Source organism: Amphiprion ocellaris, chromosome 8, assembly GCF_022539595.1.
Source record: "Amphiprion ocellaris isolate individual 3 ecotype Okinawa chromosome 8, ASM2253959v1, whole genome shotgun sequence".
NCBI classification, from domain to species: domain Eukaryota; kingdom Metazoa; phylum Chordata; class Actinopteri; family Pomacentridae; genus Amphiprion; species Amphiprion ocellaris.
In genome coordinates, this window is record NC_072773.1 from 29,461,191 (window position 1) to 29,480,458 (window position 19,268).

Here is a 19,268-nt window from a genome sequence, read left to right on the forward strand (position 1 = left end):
CTATAAATGATATGCATATTTGCAATATGTCATGCAACTAATCAAAACTGATGAAAAATCCAGTATTTAAAATAATGCAAAGGGCTCTGGTCCAATCAATACACTTCAGAAAGCAGTTTCTATGAAACTATGCATGTAACTCTGAGAGACATATGCACACTTAAATCTAAACACAGAAACAGTAAATGTGACTACATTCCTACGATATCAGAAATGATGGTGTGTCTTTGTTCAAGCAGTAGATTAAAATTAGGCAAACAATTACAGGGTGTTTGCTGACATATAACTTTTGATTTGCAACAAAAAGTCTAATTAGCAATGTAGATTAAGACAAACAGGCAAGTGTAGAGCTGAATCATATTCTGTGTCACATCACAAGTGTTGTGTTATCAGTAATACAGTAAGTGTCTCCACCATTCAACTGAATGCGGAATATTTTCTAGCTGCTGTTGCACTCAGGAAGATCTTAAACAGGGACCCGAATTGGATGTATGTATGACCCAGATTATTTGTTGTGACAACGAGGGACATCCAAGGACAATGCTTAGTGAAAACAGAGCTGCAAATGAAAAGAGAGAAAGGAGGGGTGAATGACACTTGGGAGCTGGGAGTTCACACGCTACCTGGATTCTGGTCATGGACTATCAGCCACATAGATACGTTACAAGCAGGTGCGGAAACAGGTTACAAGTGAAACAGATCTGTGGCACACACATACTGTAAGTCTGCATGTTCCCACATGCACACACAAAGACTGGAAAGCAGACTATTGCATTTTAGTGCAAAAAAAATAGCATTTATGTGATCTGAAAAATGAGAGTAAAAATCATATTTTAACCAATAAAATCCCCAAATTCAGATGCACTGACCACACCCTATGGCGTTTTATAGCCTCTGCTTTATCAGGTAGTATGCCATAGGAGGAAATTTGTCAATTAAAACATTACAATGTAGGTAAATATCTGTAGATGCAATTTAGTAGCATGTAGAATACAGTGTCTGTATATCTCTTGAAAGTCATGTTCTCAAAGGTTGATTATGCATATTTATGGTTATATTTGGGCACAATTTGAGCATCAAAAGTCTATACAACATATGAAAAAGTCATATTTTAGCCACAAGTAAGAGCCACATTAATTACTGCATTGCAATGATTGATGTCACCGTTACTGTTTGGTCCATCTGTGCTTTTCCTGCTATGACAAGTCAACATGACTCCTGTGAGAAAAACCTCTATGGATCTGACTCGTTTGGAAAAAAGCAAGAGTAGGCTGAAGCCATAGTAAAATCTAAGCTAGATTCTTGACAAAAAACACAATCCAATCCAAAGTGCGCTAAAATAACAAACACACAGCACAACAGAAACTTTCAGAGAAAAGACAGCTGAAATGTATTAAAACAACTTCCTTTTTAAAACATTGTTCTTGTGATTGTCATCAGGATGGATGGTCTCTGTTGCCATATTTTCAAAAACAGCAGAGAACTATTCAGACTGATTTAATTCTCACTGTTTACTAACACAGATGAACAGATGGCACTTCTACAGTTTTTCTCCTGACTAGATCCTCGCTTGTGTTGCATCTACTCTCAGATGTACGTCACTTTAGATAAAAGCGCCTGCTAAATGAAATGGTAGAATTGTAGGGCCTTCTATCCAAGGTAGCATCTGTGTCTGTGATGATGGTTCAGGTTTCTAAGCTAGCAACAGCTGCTGTATTTTGACTCGAAACACAGTTGAGCCTCATCATTCACATGGATTCAAAGTCATATTTAAAAAGCGCATACCATCCATCTACAATCCTAAATCTAAATATCATCTATCAAATCAGCGAGGAGTAAAACAGCTTTTCGTATTAATCCTTCTGTTTATTTATCCAGAATGTGTGTGTGTGTGTCTGTGTGTGTGTCCCATATTCTCATGGCAGTGTGGGGTTTTAACCACATCCAGCGGAATCCTTCGCAAGGGTGGAATGAGTGACTAAAATTGTATTCCATTACAGTCACTAGATAGCTCATCAAAATTGTAATTGGTAATGTAATCCAAGGGATTACCCAAACTCAGTAATAGATACTTCCAGATTACCTTCCGTATTTGGTGTATAAACAAACGAGGTGTTTTATACGGATTTATACCTGAATTTACAAATGTGTATAGTGTGTTTTCAATCTATGACAACAAAAAAATGCATATTGTGCATAAGCTTTTGCATTTTACAGACAAAAAATTCTTCCCTTTTTTATGGACTTCTGTAGTTCCCATTCTCAAAACTGTTTTACAAGAATTCCTTCTATTCTCTTATTGCACTTTTTGGCTTTCCAAAGGCACACATACGTATAAACTGACACACACAACCACAAAAAATGTTCACTTTCACACATTTACACATTACATGAGTGCAGATCTGAGCCAAAATACAAAAATTTCTGCTCCTCCTTAGTGCATACCTGCAGTGTCCACTATCCAGTCAAGACGTTTTCTTCACTGCGGTTTTCATCATTCAAGTGGAAATAAAGTGGATACTCTGCTACCGTAGACTTTTCTCTAAAAAAAATAAATAAATAAAAAATTAAGTGAGCGTGAGTTTGTGTGATCGAGAGGTTAAAATTGCAGAGTGGAAGATCCCTGTCAAGTTCTTAAAGTTGCATGAGAGTGCTCCATCTTTAACGAGATGCTTTGATGGAAAGTTCCACAACTGAGTGAGAGATATGGGGAGTCGCTGGGATGACTGAAGACAGCGGAGGACACGAGAAGAGTTATTTGGAGGGAGTTTGTGTGACACAGAGGAAAAACCTGGCAACCAGTTTATTTCTGTTCACGCAGGGGCCACACTGATCTGAGTGTCATGCTGTGTGTCCATTTTTAATTAACTTAAATTGTTAATAATACTGTCACAGTGTATATCGCTACAGTACAAAAAAAAAACCCAATTTGGTTAACTAAATGCTTTTTCATTTGTTTGTTGGTGTTTTGGCTTTTTTATTTAGTTATATTTGGGCTACTATGAAGAACAATTGTGAGAATTCAATATTTTCAGAGTGAAAATCAGGACGTTGCAAGAAAACACAAACACCTCACTTTATCTGCATTTTCTTTGTTTTGCAATGACACTAAGTTGGCTTATCTTTGTCATTATTATTGTAATCATTTTTACAACTTTGCTCACCATGACTGGCTGAGCAATAAACCATGAAGTTGAGAAACAGCAACTGAAATAAAGTGAAACAGGTGTATGGATTCAAGTAAGGTCTCATCTTAAAATAGAAATGCTTATGCAGTCGGGTCAATATACAATTGTGGGACTTTTTGTAACATAGTTGACAGGTATCATAGTTGACATTTTTGCTGCTTCTTCTACAGATTAGACATATAATTGAGTAAATTGAAAGTTATTTACAAAGATATTGTAGTAAACCTGTTGACATGCTATAAATCCCCACTTGACTCACACACTACTTTATATTAAATAACTCAGAAAGCCTTGGAGTTTTGCCAGTCTTTTCTTCAGGAGGAAATGACATCATATGGAGCAGGTCATGTGATCTGGAATTAACACACTTCCTTGAGAGGCGTTTTTGTAATGGGAAACTTGAAAGTGATTTCTCAGACACAGATACAATTTATTTTCCATATAAAATTTGATATATTGCCAAAAAAGAAATATCTGTCATGATTATCACAACTTAATAAAATAACACAATCAAAACATTTTTAATAAGCTAATTTTGTTATTGTTTAGCTAATTAGAAGGTGGCTGTTACTAAATTCTGACATTTGAGTGATATCCAGTCATTTTTTTATTAATAAGTGATTGTTTCCCTAATAAATAATTGTGGAATTTGTAAAGACATGATCATTATGAACATAAAAAATATTATTTTTGTTCTACTTTTAACAAAAATGGATGCAAGATATATCCCATGGACTTCAAAAGTCCCTCAATTACATATTGACCTAGTTGTCAAAGCAAGCACGACATGTACGTAAGAAAAAAAAAACAAAAAAAAAAACAGGACAATCTCCATTTATGTGTTGTGTTGACTGTGGAGGAGGTGAGTTCTTACCTGGGTGGGTTACTGATGATGGTCACCTGTATGAGCAGGCAGGGAGGAGCTCTCTGTAGGATAAAATGATCACTGACCATGAGAACACAAGTTGAGACGGACTGAAGGCCAGGCTGGGTGCCTTGGGGTGCTGTTAGCAAACTTTTACCGGCAGTTAAGACAGTCCAACTGGTGAGCTTTGTCTGTCTTAGCTGGGGAGGGTTCAAGCTTCCTTTAGACAACGCGGGAACATAAATTAATTTGTGTCTCTGGCCTGTATTCGTGTTTAACTTTACAGCTTTACACCACTTCATGCTGTTAAGAGTGAAATTTGACACTCTACTGGTATCAGCTTCTGTCAAACTTTACTCAACCGCCGCTTCCTGGTCTGCCGGGACTCCCCATTTTCGGACCCCACAGGGGGGTGTCCGCTGTCACCTAAGTGACTCTTTTCTTCACGTGAAATCTGCATGCAATGTTTCCTTGTAGTTATTGTCTTTTATCATTTTTCTAAATTGTACTTTTAAGAATATAAAGTCCATCAAAAGCACTAAGTTTTCTGAACCCTAATTAATTACAGGGAACGTTCACGCTCCTTTAGGAAGCCAAATGGTTTTGGCCCACCTACAGTCTGGACTGGTCTCTCCAGGTTGCTGTGCTGGTGTTAATTGAGCCTTGAAGCTGTGTAGTGCCAGTGGTGTGGCTTTTATGATTTGTAGTGCTGTGTGTTTGGGCTGTGGGGTCATTTAATTTTAATTTAATTTAACCTTTTTTTTTTTTAACCAGGAGAAATCCAATTGAGATTAACAACCTCTTTTGCCAGTTCTTCCCAAGATAGATAGCATCAAATACAAAACACAGTTATAAAATTAATTAAAAAATAATTAAAACACGAACAAAAAAAAAAAAAAGCAAGTTCAGAAAAACAAGTGCATGTTGTGGAATCAGTCTCAAGAACTTGTAGTTTTAATTTAAAAGCACTCAATGAGATTAACTCAGTTAATTTCCAGTCTTTCTGCAACATATTCCATGCAAAAAGTGCAGATTAAACAAAAGCCTTTTTACCCAGTTCAGTATGAACACATGGAACTGAAGTCATTGCCAGTTTTCCAGAGGTAATTTCTTATTAGTAGTTGCTGCTGACGGGCCCCTCATTGTTTTTAATGAACTAAATAAAATGCCATATATTTCTTTGTACTGTGACTTGCCTGTGACTTAGACTTGGATGATATATTTCCCCAGGGGGAAATTAAGCTGTTACAGCAGCATGGATATTCAATAACTGGGTAAACAATAGACCACACAGAATATTAGTGTATAAAATGAAGTTAAAATAAAAATATAGAAAATATAATGCAGAAAAAAATCTACAAAGTACACAAGAGTGATACAGAAATGTGCAAATGACAGATGAGTTTGCAGATATAATGAGTGACATGTAGAATGGTTTCATCGGCAGACAGTGTGGTGTTTGTTCCCTGGCTTCTGAACACTGCAAGGGGTTAACAGAAGTGGTGGTAGCATCACACTACTCCGGTTATCACATGAAAACATTAAATTATGTCATCTTAAAAAAATGTAAAAAAAAATAAAGGATTATGCTTTTCAAAAATGTATATTAATATAAGGTATACTGATAAGGTTGATGTTAATATTTCAAAACATTTCCTATCTTGCCTGTAATCATGAACGTTACAATATACTAGTGTTATTTGCTTGTTTTTTTTTTCATGGAAGTGACTTGTAATACAATTTCAGACGCACCTAAAGTGAATCTTGACATAAGCTGAACATCTCCTAAACGTTGGCTGGCTAGCTAAACCTCAGCTAACATTAGCTAGCTAGCATGTCCTTTATTTCCAAAGCTGGCTAAATAGCTAGCTACCTGCACCAATGGCTTTTTATTCTTTTACCAGTAAAAAATGACATATATATTGTATATTAGCTAACAGTCATGCTCAGCCCTGAGCAGTGAGTCAACAAAGAATTGGTTGTTGCACCAATCCATAAAAGTACTGATGCCACTGGGTACATTTTGATGTCAAAATAGATTTCAAAAAACTCTATTCTAGTCTTTTCTATGGCTTTCATGGTTCAGTTTTGTCTTCTTTATACAAGCTTTTATAATAGGCCACCCTTTTGATTTCTCTCAGTAATACAGGAGATTTACCTGGCTAGGGAAATGAACAATATCAAAATCCATGAAAAACTAAAAGCTTAGGTATTGTATTAGCTCAAATGTAAGGATATTTATGGAACTCCGATTGGATTTCATTTACAGAATCCGCATGAGCAAGAGGAGAGGCTCTGAACAAAGTAATTTGAAAACTGTACATATTAGACTTGCAGAAGACAGTGTTGAAGCCAGACAATTTTTTATAGGGGTGGCCAGGCTGAGACCAGGACTCATACATGGGTCCCAGAATGTATCAGTGTTTTTGTTGTTGTTTTAGCAATTAACAAGTAAATGAGAGCAAATTGTGTTTTTTTTTTGTCTGTTGTTTTTTTTAGGCAATTACTCCTATACAGTATAATCAATTAACATCTGAAACATTTGTTTAAGTTCTGATTTTTTAATAAGCTGTTGTCTTGTTCTGTTGAGAACACATGCCTAGTTAAGACAAACAAATTCTTTATTTATATATAACACCATTTACACATTTTTAGACTGTCTATGCAGTTTTCTGGGACAATAATACAAAATCGTTGAGTTGCTGCCAAATTGCCGTAAGCATTTTGTGGTTGTTCAGAACCATTTGGTTGTATGTGGCTGAATGGAGAGGGTGGTTGCACTGTTAACATTTTTATTTAAGAAATAGTTTCACAAATAAAGTTCTGCCAGAAAAATAGTAGTTACTGGATATAACTTACACTCAATGAATACACGAGCAGCCATCTAAAAGGCTTCACTATTGGATGGAGAGATCAGGGCTGTAGTCAGTCTTTAGTCTGTCATAATAGCAGTCACACTAGGTCACCACTTCTCTTTGCCCCTGATAGATAGTCAAGATAAGTTTCTGCGGCTGCAATACAGGCATGGCTAATACTGAGCAGGACATTATAGGTGATGTAAAGTTCAGCATTTATAAGCTGTTCCATTAAGGGAGCATTGTGTGGGGTCAGAATGGTACTCATCAGCAGGCAGAATGAGGTCAGGACATGTTGTTTGTGCTGGTGTAATGGACTTACACAAGTTATCAACATGTACAGACTACAGAAATAAAGTTTAACAAGCAGGTGACTGTTTGGATTGAAAGACTCCATTTCACTGAGGCATTCCCTTGCACTCCACTGGTTTCACCCTGGAGAACAAGTTAATAGCCATGACTATTTCTTAATTTGCAGTCTTGATAAATGTGCAGCATTGTATATATGTATGTATACACACACACATACATACATACACATCCTCTCCTTAAAATTTTATATATAAATATATATATATGTATAATATATATATAAATATTTATATATCTCTCCCTGGTGCCCATTCACACAACTCAGCTTTTTAAATATATACATATACAAGCAAATCAAACATTTACACCCTTCTACACTTTCTGTGGCTCATATTCTGATTCAGCAGGGGCAATAGAAAGCTTTATTTCTTCTCTGAAGGCTGCAGTTCCTGTGATATTCTCCTGACAGCTTGGGCGACCTCTTCCGTGTTGACTTTATCTCCAAATTCGATCTCTCTGTGCACCAGAAGTATTCTCTGCTCTCGTTGTCCGATGACAAAGACCTCCCTGAGGACAAATCCTTCTCCTAGAAAGTTTTCCACAAAGCCATTCCTAAATGCAGTAATTCTGAGAATCTTTTCATCTTGAGCAAAAAGATTAGAATTAAAAGCATACAGACACAATCATCTCAACTGTGCCCTGGTTTGGTTGTTAGCCGTATTTAGTACCGATTAAATCATCTTCTTGTGAGACCAATTCGGAACAAAATTGCATTTCATTGCAGCCAGTCATGAGATACAGTGTCATACTGAACTACATCCTTTCATAAACTGAGCGGAACAAGATGTCAGGATAAAGGCCATCAGGCTTTTTCCTCATGGTCGTTCATTTCAAATACATGTAAAAATGTAACCATTAATTGAAGTAACATTGAAACATCAATTAACAAAACCTTAAATAGTGTGCGAGACTAAACAAAAAAAAATTGCAATTTTAAATTACAGAACCATGAAATAAATGTGTCACCAAAGACTTTTCTCAAATCTGTGTGTACTATAATTATTGTGACCCTTTTATTTAATAGATTGTGCAGCCTCTCTTTAGCAAAGGTTTTCGATAATGCACGATGAGGTTTGAGGACACATGGATCAGGATCAAGACAATTTACAGAATCCCCTCCTGATCTTTAGGATTCTGAGGTTGGCACATATGAACTCTCCTCTTCTCTTCAACTCACCCTACAGATTTCTTATGGCGTTTAAACTGGATTATGATGGCTGTGTCAAAACCTTTAATCTGGAGTTGGTGAACCATTATTCTGTAGATTCTGATGCAGGCTTTGGATCACTGTCCAGCTGAAATGGGCCATTGGAAGCCTCCTATAATGCATTTACTATCTTCCAGCATTTAATGATCTATTAAATAGTAAAGTCTGAGTAATCCTTGATCAACGATAGGTGATTGTTTTTTGTCATTTTTCTGGCAATGCTCCCAAACAGCTTGTGGTGTCCAATAGGATGTTTTGGAGATTTTCTGAACCCAAGACTCAACTAACCTGCAATTCTCCAACCGTGATCCTTGTAGATTCTTTTCAGTCAGTCCTCCTCCTCACAGCACGTGGAAACAGTGTCAATGTCTTCCAGGACTATTGTTAACATCTCCAGTCATTTGAAACTTCTGATTATCACTCTGATTGTGGAAATTGGTACTTTCGACTGTTCAGACATTTTCTTACATTCATATCCCAATTTGTGAAACTCAACTTTTCATCCCACATTGTCACAGTATTTCTCAAGTTGAGAATGATGACTAAGGATATCTGAACTGTGTCGCATCATATTTAGGCCCCAGTGAAACAGTGATTAATGGCTGATTGCTTAAAAGTTCCTAACTAAGCAGGTGAATTTGAAAATGTAAAGTATGACTGCAAATATACTTCTGTTAAATTTCGAACATGTGATTTTCCACAGCTACCAAAAGGTTTAGCGCATATGTTTTGGAGAAATTTCTTTTTTTGTTTTCAGTAATTTTACTTAATTGAAAAGGTAAAATTTTGTGAATACTTTGAGTAAAAGGTCAGCAGTTTTTAATAGCCTGTTTTGCTGATATTCACCATGGGAGCCGATAATTCTGGAGGGCACTGTTCACTACAGCAGTTTTTCTCTGATTAGTTCTTTTTTATTTCACATCCAAAGGCAATCTATAGATGGGATCTCTGTGGAGCAGAAATCCCATCTATAGATTGGATCTCTGATCCACAAATGGATTAGTCAGTATTTACACAGCCATATTTACAGTTGTTTACCATATTTACCGAGAAACATTTCTAATCAGTAAAGGGTTTGTGTCAACAATTTTTTTTTTCTGTCTCTCTGGAATGACTTAGTTGATAAATTGAAAAATATTTAAATGGTTAAGTCGCATAATTAGTTTTTATACAGACATGATTAGAAAATATAATACCAATTACATGCTTTAGTATGAATAAAAATTAAAATTCAAACATGATTTTAATTACTAATGTTAATGTTATAGGCATTAAATCTGGAATCTGTAGGCAGTACACATACAGTACTCACTAGGAACAACTTTCTCAATTAAAGGGATGATTAGATGTGGTTTTAAGATGTCAAGAGAGCAGAGGTTGTAAAGAGTGGAACAGTCAGAATTAAGACTAATGGAATACTGCCAGTCTGTTTTAAAAAGAAGGGACACCCCTTAGTGTGGAGCTTCATCACCATAAGAGACTTTCTCTCAGTCTAATCAACCAGGCCCTAAATTTAGAAGGTACCCGAAGAGGCAGAAGAAAAGATTAGAAACAAAAACAACCTGTCAATCTGCTGCTGTTTATTAGTCCGTTGTATGACAGGATCCTGCTGAGGGTCTGAGATCACACAGACATACACACAAACAGAGTCTTTCATTATAACATGCAAGTTGTCACTAGTGAAACCTGACAACATCTGTTTCACTCTGTTGATTGAGTAACTGACTTAATCTAAATTATCCCTTCCAGATAAACGCAGATTAACCACATTCAAGACAGACACAAAGTGATACTCGCATATGTTCTGGGCGTCTAAAGGTGGAGAATTTTCTAGAACTTGTTTACTGTTTTACTCTTGGGATGACGTGAAATTAATACAAGCATGGCAAGAGTCGGCAGCCAAAACTGGTTTGACTGAGGCGGCTAGGAATGAATTTTCTAAGTATTTTGTTATAAAATATCACATTAAAATGTCAGCCTGCTGATGGAGCCAGAGGCAAGGTTATGAGATCAGAGTCATCCACAGAACATCCAAATTTCACAGTGGTCTGTCCAATAGTTGTTGAGACATTTCAATCTGAGCACGTTGCACTGACTTAAGGGCTCTACTGCTCCTGGAGCTAAGTGGACAAAGAGTCATGTAGTGATGTCTGTCTGTCCTGTGATCTGTTCTAATTTCAGTTCTAAAAGGTTGTGTTCTTTGTGAATTGCTTCATGTAAACGCAGCAAATGATGCACTGAATGGAAAGCAGAGGGGAATGCTCACAATGCTGCTAGTTAAAAATTAGTAATTGGCATATCTGGCATTACAATGTTATTTATTTTAAGAAGACTTTTGTGATATTCCTATGCACATTGTCACAGATAATCTATAAATGTGGGATTGTGGCAATTCTTTGTGTTGGTTTGAGTTGTATATGTGTGTTTGTGATGAGAAGAAAAAGGTTCTTGGGTTTAATTGTGTTGAGATCTGATGACTGCACAGACTTTACAGTTGATGCTCTGTATGAAAGCTTGTGGATTCTTTACATTTTCCAACTCATCTGTGGTTTTTCTTTCCTGTACTCCATTTCCCTTCTGTGTCTGTTCTCATGAAAGTGCCAATTGACTGCATTCATACAGAGCTTATATCCAAGGGGCTTCTCATACACTTACACAATCAGTCTTCAGTGATGTTGTTATATGTCCTTTATGTCACACGAACACACTATACAAAATGTAACTAAAAGAAGAATTCCTGGTGTTTTTGTTTCCATGGTTTTTATTCATCTGTGTGTATGTGGTGGGGTTTTGTTTGTTTGTTTGTTTGTTTGTTTGTTTGTTTGTTTGTTTGTTTGTTTGTTTGTTTGTTTGTTTGTTTGTTGAAGCACATTGATCAGTCAGCCAGTGCTTTGTCAGGCATTAAATGTCACAACCAATTTCCATCATCTCAAGGAGTGGCAAGGCAATGGCACTCGATCAGTATGAAATCAACCAGCACCCCAGGCTGTTCCTCCTCTGCTCTCTTTCACATACAGCATGCCACACCTATTTATGAATATCAAAAATTACAAAAACAACACCTACAAACACTTGTGTATCTGCATATGTGTCGTTCTAAATACTCTGTTCACTACTAGGCGGATTAGTAAAAAGGTCATGTTCATGAGACAGGAAACAGTCCACGCTTGTTGGTAATTTTAGCCATGCCAGGCATTTTCTTAAATCATTTTGACAGTCAGGGGAAGAGGAGATTTCGCTTGAAAGTTTTTTTGTTTTTTTTTTTAATTAGCAGATTTTTTTGGGCATATCCTAAATGTATGAACCCATGCATGTTTCAGTTATACAGACACCACCTCATGTCTCTGCTCTGTTTTTACAAAGCCAGCTGGTTGCCAGCTGACTGGCTGGATCAGTGGCTGATGTAGAAACAGGAGCAGATGTGTGTGTTATCCGTATGATCCATCCGCACTCATTATATAAGAGGATCTCTCTGCAGGTAACGGGCCATCTGCATAAAAAAGGACATGAAGCTCAGAGATCAAAATCGTGTGTTCCAGCTCTGTGCCAACACATGTTACCATTCAGACAGGAGTGCGAAAAGTGGATTAGCCAATCAAGCGAGCATGGACTGTAGTTTAGGGGTTAAGACCATCACTAGTTCCAATCCATGTAAGTGCCTTTGGTGCATTTTTCTCCTTGGCAGTTTTCTGTAACCTCTATTCTGTCTGTAATAAATGTATAAAAATACCCACAAATGTGTGTCTGTAGCAGGAGTGTGATCAAAAGATTAACTATTCGCTTTCCAACCAGCTGATGAAACAGATGCAGAAATCACATACAGTATGTTCAAGCTTGACATATCGCTCAGAAACAAAAAAAAAATATTCTAAACCCTAGTGGATTTTATAGTTTCGTAGTTCTTCTCAAATATGTTTTTGAATGTCACCTTTTAATCCATTTGAAAAGGATGCTATTTTTAATGGAAGGTACAGTTCCAAATCAACAACGTAAAAGTTCTCATTAAAAATTCTCTCCACCTCAAGGAGTCCAAAGAAAACCAGTGTTTTTGTGTTGGTTTGATGTTTGCTCTCTCAGCTGGGTTTGTTCTTAAAGATCTAGCAGACCTTCTGATCCCACTGCCTGGTACATTCCTAATTAACAAAGCCTAACTTTATTTCATCCTTGTGATCAATGATTCATTTTGCTGCTTTATTGAGAAGAAACATATCTGCCCAAACAAGCATTATCAAACAAACAGTGTTCTCACTCCTATGTCTGTTGCAGTGAGCAAACAAGACATAATGGTATCTAAAATGTCCACATAATGCCCCTTTTTGTAATTATAACTATCTGCTAAATTAACAGTTATTATAGTCACAGAAGTCAGTTGTCCTTAAAAGAGTGACTCTTATCCTTTGCTTGAGAAAGAGAAGTTTAGCTACATGTTTCTCAGACTAAATCAATAGTAGCAAGCATGGGTGGAAAGTTAACATAAAACAATACAAATAGAAAATACAACTCGAATCAGAGCAGCATTATTTATTGATTTGTAGTCACAAAAGATATTCAAAACACTTTGAACCTGGTTAAAATATGTTACGACACGTGTGAATCGTCATGCCAAGTTAAAGCGAATGTTCAAAAGCTTATGCTGAAAATGTCAAAGCATGAAAGTGTACCACAGAGCTAAGCCCTTTTTGCGTTTTAGCAACAGACACAACAATATATGAAAGATTATTAGTGCTGATTATACTGTCTATTGGACATAGCATAGAAGGTATTTAAAGATTATAGTTATATCGTTGTACAATATACAGTGAGCTTATGATAAGTCAGCAGTTATAGGAGTTAATAAACATACAAGTTAAACAACAAATTACAAATAGCACCACGTCAGGTCCAGCTTTCACCTTCAATGTCTTTATACCTTGTGCCACCTTCAGACTTCAGACCGGTCTCTATAACTAGTCTTTAACTACTCAGCCATACATTCAGTATAATGTTGACTGTATAAGAACCTTTCCTGCTAGAAGTGGGTCTCAGTGGAGGTCTGCACAACATAACAAGCTTACATAAAATAAGCCCTCTTTGTATACTGTAAACTCCTTTCAATTTTTCAGTGCAGTCAGTGGAAATGTACACTCATAAAAGCTTAGATATTTCACACTATACATGTGACCAGCTGTACAAACAGTGTTTACAATTCCGGTTGGTCAGCTTTCGACATAAATTGTAACTTTGGATTCTTGTAATCTGGAAATAGAGAGTTTATTAGTCTTTGCAGGCTCCCGCTCCTGACATCTTCTGAATGTGAGGAAAGCTTGTTTTGAGGTGATGGGTGCTTCTGACCTCCTGCAGCCTCAAATTGTGTCGACAGCCACTGCAACATCAGGATGCCGGGCATGACCCTAAAACACAGAGAGGGCTCAAGTGTAGAGTTCAGTCAGGTCCAACTGAGGCGAGTATAAAAAGGCTGAGCACAGTTCAAATTAGTAGTAAAAGAAGCAAGCAGTGATCCTGAAAGAATCCAACCAAATTCCCAGAGCAATAATTCAGCTAAGGACATCACCTCACCTGTCCTTTATGTTCTTCTTGAGGGTACAGACAACCACAGTGAGAAAGAATAAGGTAAAAAGTCTGATGCTGTGCCAAGTCCAGCCAATCAACTCAGGCGGCTGCCTGAACAGCAGCTGCAGTCTGAGGGAAACAAAGAAGATGCACTAAAGCACAGCAAGTCAAATTACAATGTTCTTTTAACTGATAAATGATGTTAGTGTCTCTGTCCAACAAAATGATCGAACCGGTCTCATAACTTTAACATAAATACACTGACCTAAACACTCACCAAAGTCAATGGCCTTGTCAGAAAAAAGTGTGATGCGGCTTGAGTTGCTCTGCATTAGTGTTTTAAGGATGCTACATCTATCTAAAAACAATATTTTGACAATTTGAGATAGTCTTATTTGTTTTTTTTCAGCATGTTAAGTGAGATGAGATCAATCACTCTCTAAAAACTAAAAACATGAGAAGCTAAATTAAAAGCTAAACCAGCATCCAGGTGGCTAAAGGTCAAAATCAATGGAAAACACTTAGCTGCTACCACCATGTCCTAACCCTTTTAAAATTAAATTAACACATAGTGTCTTGTTTTAATAATCTGCACAACAAGTTGGATTTACAGGAAAGCCACGTACTGTCCTCTGTATTGTGTTTGGTGTATTTATTACCTGTGCCTACTCTGGAGTACAACACTGAACAGCAGCGTGAGAGGTAGAAGCAGGTAGGACAAGACTCTCGCAGGGAGCCCAACCATGTTTAGATAAGTCACCATATTAATCAGCAGACCTGAAATACAAAAGTAAATAAATAATAGTAATTATAGTGATTATCTTTGCATCAGTTTTAACTCTTAAATGAATAAAACAAACCGTAATGTACACGTTCAAGTGACAGTAAAAGCTATTCTAATAGTGTTAAATGAAATTTACAAAAGGAAATCTAAATCTAGATTCTTAAATGAAAAGAAGTTGGAATAGGCAGCAAAAAGCTGTTTGTTTTATATCTGGTGTGTCTTTGCATGTTCATTCCAACCATACCATTCTGTATCACGTCAAAAAGGAGAGGATATCTTGTGGGTTCCTGCTCCGTAGACTTGGAAGTGTTGCCTGTAAACGATGTCAGACTGATGGCCGTCTTTTCCACCATGGTCTCCTCTTCGTGCTTTTTGGGGGCCTCCAGGTGCATCCATTCATTACTGTGCTTAAAGCTAAGCGGCCCTGGGGACACTTTGTGTACCATCAAATATGGGGCAAAACATATGAGGGAGAAACATGAAAGATGAATTGAGGTCATATCAAGTGCACACATCACTAAATATTAACAGTGTCTTTAACTGTGTAATTTACCACCACTGCTCAGAAGGAAATTAATGGCATCTTTGTAGCCACCGTGGAAGGCTTGTTCCAGAGCCTACAGAGAAAACAAGGAAAGTGCTCAGAGAGTGCAGTACTCCACCAAGACTGTTCATCCCCCCATATGGCATTGTCAGAAATGCAGCATTTTTTTCCCCCAAAATGCAGCATTTGTTTATTAGTTATGGATGATCAGAAATCATGGCAACATGGAATGTGGCAATTTAATATAGATGTACCCACAAACAAAATGACCTTGTGCTGAGTGCAGATGTGTGTTATGCATGTGTACATTATGTGCGGATACCGAATCGTGTGACCTAAATATGTAGCGGGCGGCGGGGATTGATGGGACTCGGAAACACCCCCACAATTTAATCAAATGTTTCTTGTATCATTTTATAAGTCCGCAAACGGTCAATTTGTAGTAGGACCGTAATCGTGTGATCGTCAGCAGGCAGCTGACTTTGTGTTCACTTGTAGTCATAGTTACAGTGACGTAAATAAATCCATCGAGCCACATCACTTCCAAAACTAATCATTTGTGTCATTTTTGACCTTCTCTGAAAATGTCATCCAAATCCATAGTCTGTTCTTAAGAAATGTTGCTAACAGACAGACAATCAGACAGACAGACAAACAAACAAACCAACGGCAGTCGTCATATAACTTTGCCGTGTTGCTTGGTGGAGTAAAAAACAACACACAGACACAAATGAAGTTCAGAGAGTAGCTGTTGGGTTGCTCTTCGTTCACACTAATTCATCAACAAATGTAAAGGTAATGGCCAATTAGGATTGTCATATGGTCATAGGTTTGTCAGTAGTATAAAATTGACAAACTGACAGAAAATGTGACTTTCTGAATCAGCACAATTTACTATGTTGCACTGGTAAAACTGTTAATGTGTTAATGTGTGTGTGGTGTTGGGGTCTGACCTCCACAGCCACAGGGAAAAGGGCATTGATGACCCTTAAGCTGTTTGCCATGTTGCCTTTGAGAACGCTCCCACTTGTTACCACGTCCCACATGCAAGGTGTGTCAGTCGGGCAGATGTCAGTCTCTCCAGAGAATGGACACACCGTCAGTGTGTTCCAGGGGGATACAGTCATCACAGGCTGCATGCCGGTAAAGCCTCCATCCAAATAACGCTGCCAGGTAGGATCACATGTATTACAACACAGACTAAACAAGGTGGCTTAATTAAAAACCTGTTTAATCCCAAATTTTTCACTGCAAAATAAGTGCATGTATTTTACTCCTTTGACCTCCCTAACACATAATATGTATACATTTTTTTCATTTCATGTTGGTTTTGTTACTGAAAACGTTGCCCCATGGGAAACCGCATAATCTAAATTCACACAGATTCTTCAGTTTGACCTATTTACACATTTTTTTAAAAAAAAGTAAGAATAACACTAATAAATGTACTATATTGTAACTTGGCATGGTTATAAATGTGTTCACAATTTTATAAGATACATAAAGATACCATGGCAATGCATACTGAAGAGAGCTAAAATTGACAACATTGCAATTACTGCATTTCACAGTCTCATAAAACAGTTAAATAACCGTAGAGCTAAGAGTGTTTGATCTTACAAAATAAGAACTGACCATAGTTTACAAAAATAAAATAAATTCACAGTGTGGCAGTAGCTTAGATTGACTATTTACTGACCACTAACATCATGGCCAGAAGATGAGTGTACATAATGCTTTCATGCAGTTGATAGCTGTTTTGTGTATGGCATCATCTTGTGAGCACCCTTAGTCATGCAGTCTGCTGCAGTTGCTCCATAGGTCACAAGATCTGGTTTACTGGATGTGGCTGGTCATCGTGATATTTTAAAAACGCTGTTCCTATTTTGCTTATTTTAAAAGGTAGTTATTGTGTTGGTCTACACTTATCAGGAGAACATCTTCCTCATCCTCCAGATTGGTCACCTCTGCTTCACCATTCAGAAGTCTATCAGACAAATGGCCTGTTTCGCCTTGGTACCTGGTACTCTCTATCTGAGCGGTCACTATCAGTCAATTTTAACTGCATCTTTTTATGGTGTAGGAATGACTATGATGTAGCACATATCAGTTTGGGGCTCTTTTACGTCTAGATGATTCAAAACCTCTGATAGTTTTAAGCTGTATGGGAAAAAAAGCATAAGATAAATAGGATAAACAGTCAGAACCTTTGACAAGTAGCACAACACTATGACTATGTATTATGTTAGCGGCAACAAATGTTGCTTATGATCAAAAGATGCATGCAGACATAAAATTCTGATTATATATCAGTAGTAGACCCTTTTAAAAATGTATGTACAAAATATCTCAGTTATATCTGTAAATTAAGGTATTTAAATAAATTCTTCTTGTACAGGTTTGAGGCAGACCTCCTTCCATCGGTGCAGGCAGGAAGTAATAAGGCCTAGTCATGGGACCATTCACACTAGTTACATGACATTGATGCAGTTTAGACAAGACAACCTATTCTTTGATTTTAAAACTTGCATTAGCTGCCCAAAGCCGAAACAACACTTTTAGAGAATAAAAATTAAAAGAAAAATGAGTGGCAGCAATTGCTTCTACTGGGATTAAACAGGTAAGCGCCAGAAGGCTGACAAATACTCACTACTCCTTTGAAGGATGGAGGCAGAAAACCACAGTATCCAGGCACATAGCAGCTGCAGAGCAAAGCCTATGGACAACGTACAACAACTGTTAGTTATAAGCATTTTTTTTTTGTTTATAGCCTGCTTTGAGTCCTTACAAATGGCTGTAGTGCAAACCTACTTGTACTATATCTTCCTTGGAGTGGAACTCAGACATGACAACGTGCTTGCCATCAGTCAGGCGGGTCATAGCGATGGCCAGACGACCACCGGCCAGTTGGTGAGCATCATGGGGAAGATATTTGTTCACAATACACTCTAACCAGTGGAAAATATTGACTGAGGGGTTCAACGGTCCAAGTGTAGAAGCCTTCACCTGTTTGGCAAAATGAATGATCTCATCCCGCATGGTAACTTTTAAAAAAAGGGAAAAAAAGGACTTTGAGTCAGAAATAACAATTACATCCCACAGAGGTAAATTTAGAACAAAGGACAGGCTAGAGGTACTTACTCAGGTTAATTTCACACACCACAGCAGCTGCTACCAGAGATCCAGCAGATGCGCCAAGCACGGATGGTGCATTGCGTAGTATCCAGGGCGCATGATTTAGAAAGCACTGGGCCACCCCTAACTGGTAGGTGGCCAGAAATCCAGATCCAGAGAAGGAGATGGAATGAGGAGTTTCTTGATAATGACAACTGGAAACACCAGGCGCCATTTTCCCAAAGATCTGATAAGTTCGATCTTTTTCTTCACTGGTGGAAAGTAGTAGTGCTGATATGGACTATCTAGTGAGAACTGGGTACGACTTTCACAATCAGTGCCTTTGAATAGCTTCATCACAATTAGAAATGCTGTATTAGTTATGCCCATATGATACAGGACAGGCCAATCTCAATGGCTTTTTGTCTGTTTCTATGGAGATATTAAAAGGAAAACTAAACCCCTATTTCTTAAGCGGGCCAACCCACATGAAAAATATATGACTCATTAGATTTTGAATCACATCAGATTGAACAGATCCTACTGAGGGCAACTACTGTCATAAAAAAAATTATTAGACCACCCTTGTTTTCTTCAATTTCTTGTTCATTTTAATGCCTGGTACAACTAAAGGTACATTTGTTTGGAGGAATATAGTGACAACAACAAAAATTGCTCATAGGAGTTTAATTTAAGAGTTGATATCTAGACATTTTCCATGGTCTTCTGGATAATAACCAAAATCACTTAAGTTCTTACATCAATAGGTATGGCATTGTACAAAAACAG

The 19,268-nt window shown here is 37.4% G+C and overlaps 1 protein-coding gene across 1 annotated transcript; it reads right to left on the bottom strand.

Annotated features, from left to right (window-relative positions):
• Positions 1–12,993: 12,993 nt before the first annotated feature.
• On the bottom strand, positions 12,994–18,802 carry pnpla1 (patatin-like phospholipase domain containing 1). The gene is made up of 9 exons (XM_035951867.2): positions 18,507–18,802; positions 18,177–18,409; positions 18,016–18,081; positions 16,319–16,531; positions 15,375–15,438; positions 15,066–15,254; positions 14,697–14,814; positions 14,044–14,166; positions 12,994–13,877 (listed from the first exon to the last, which is right to left on the bottom strand). The coding sequence occupies exons 1-9, from the start codon at positions 18,712–18,714 to the stop codon at positions 13,667–13,669; spliced, it is 1,425 nt and encodes a 474-aa protein (XP_035807760.1). The 5' UTR covers positions 18,715–18,802; the 3' UTR covers positions 12,994–13,666.
• Between the last annotated feature and the right edge of the window lie 466 nt (positions 18,803–19,268).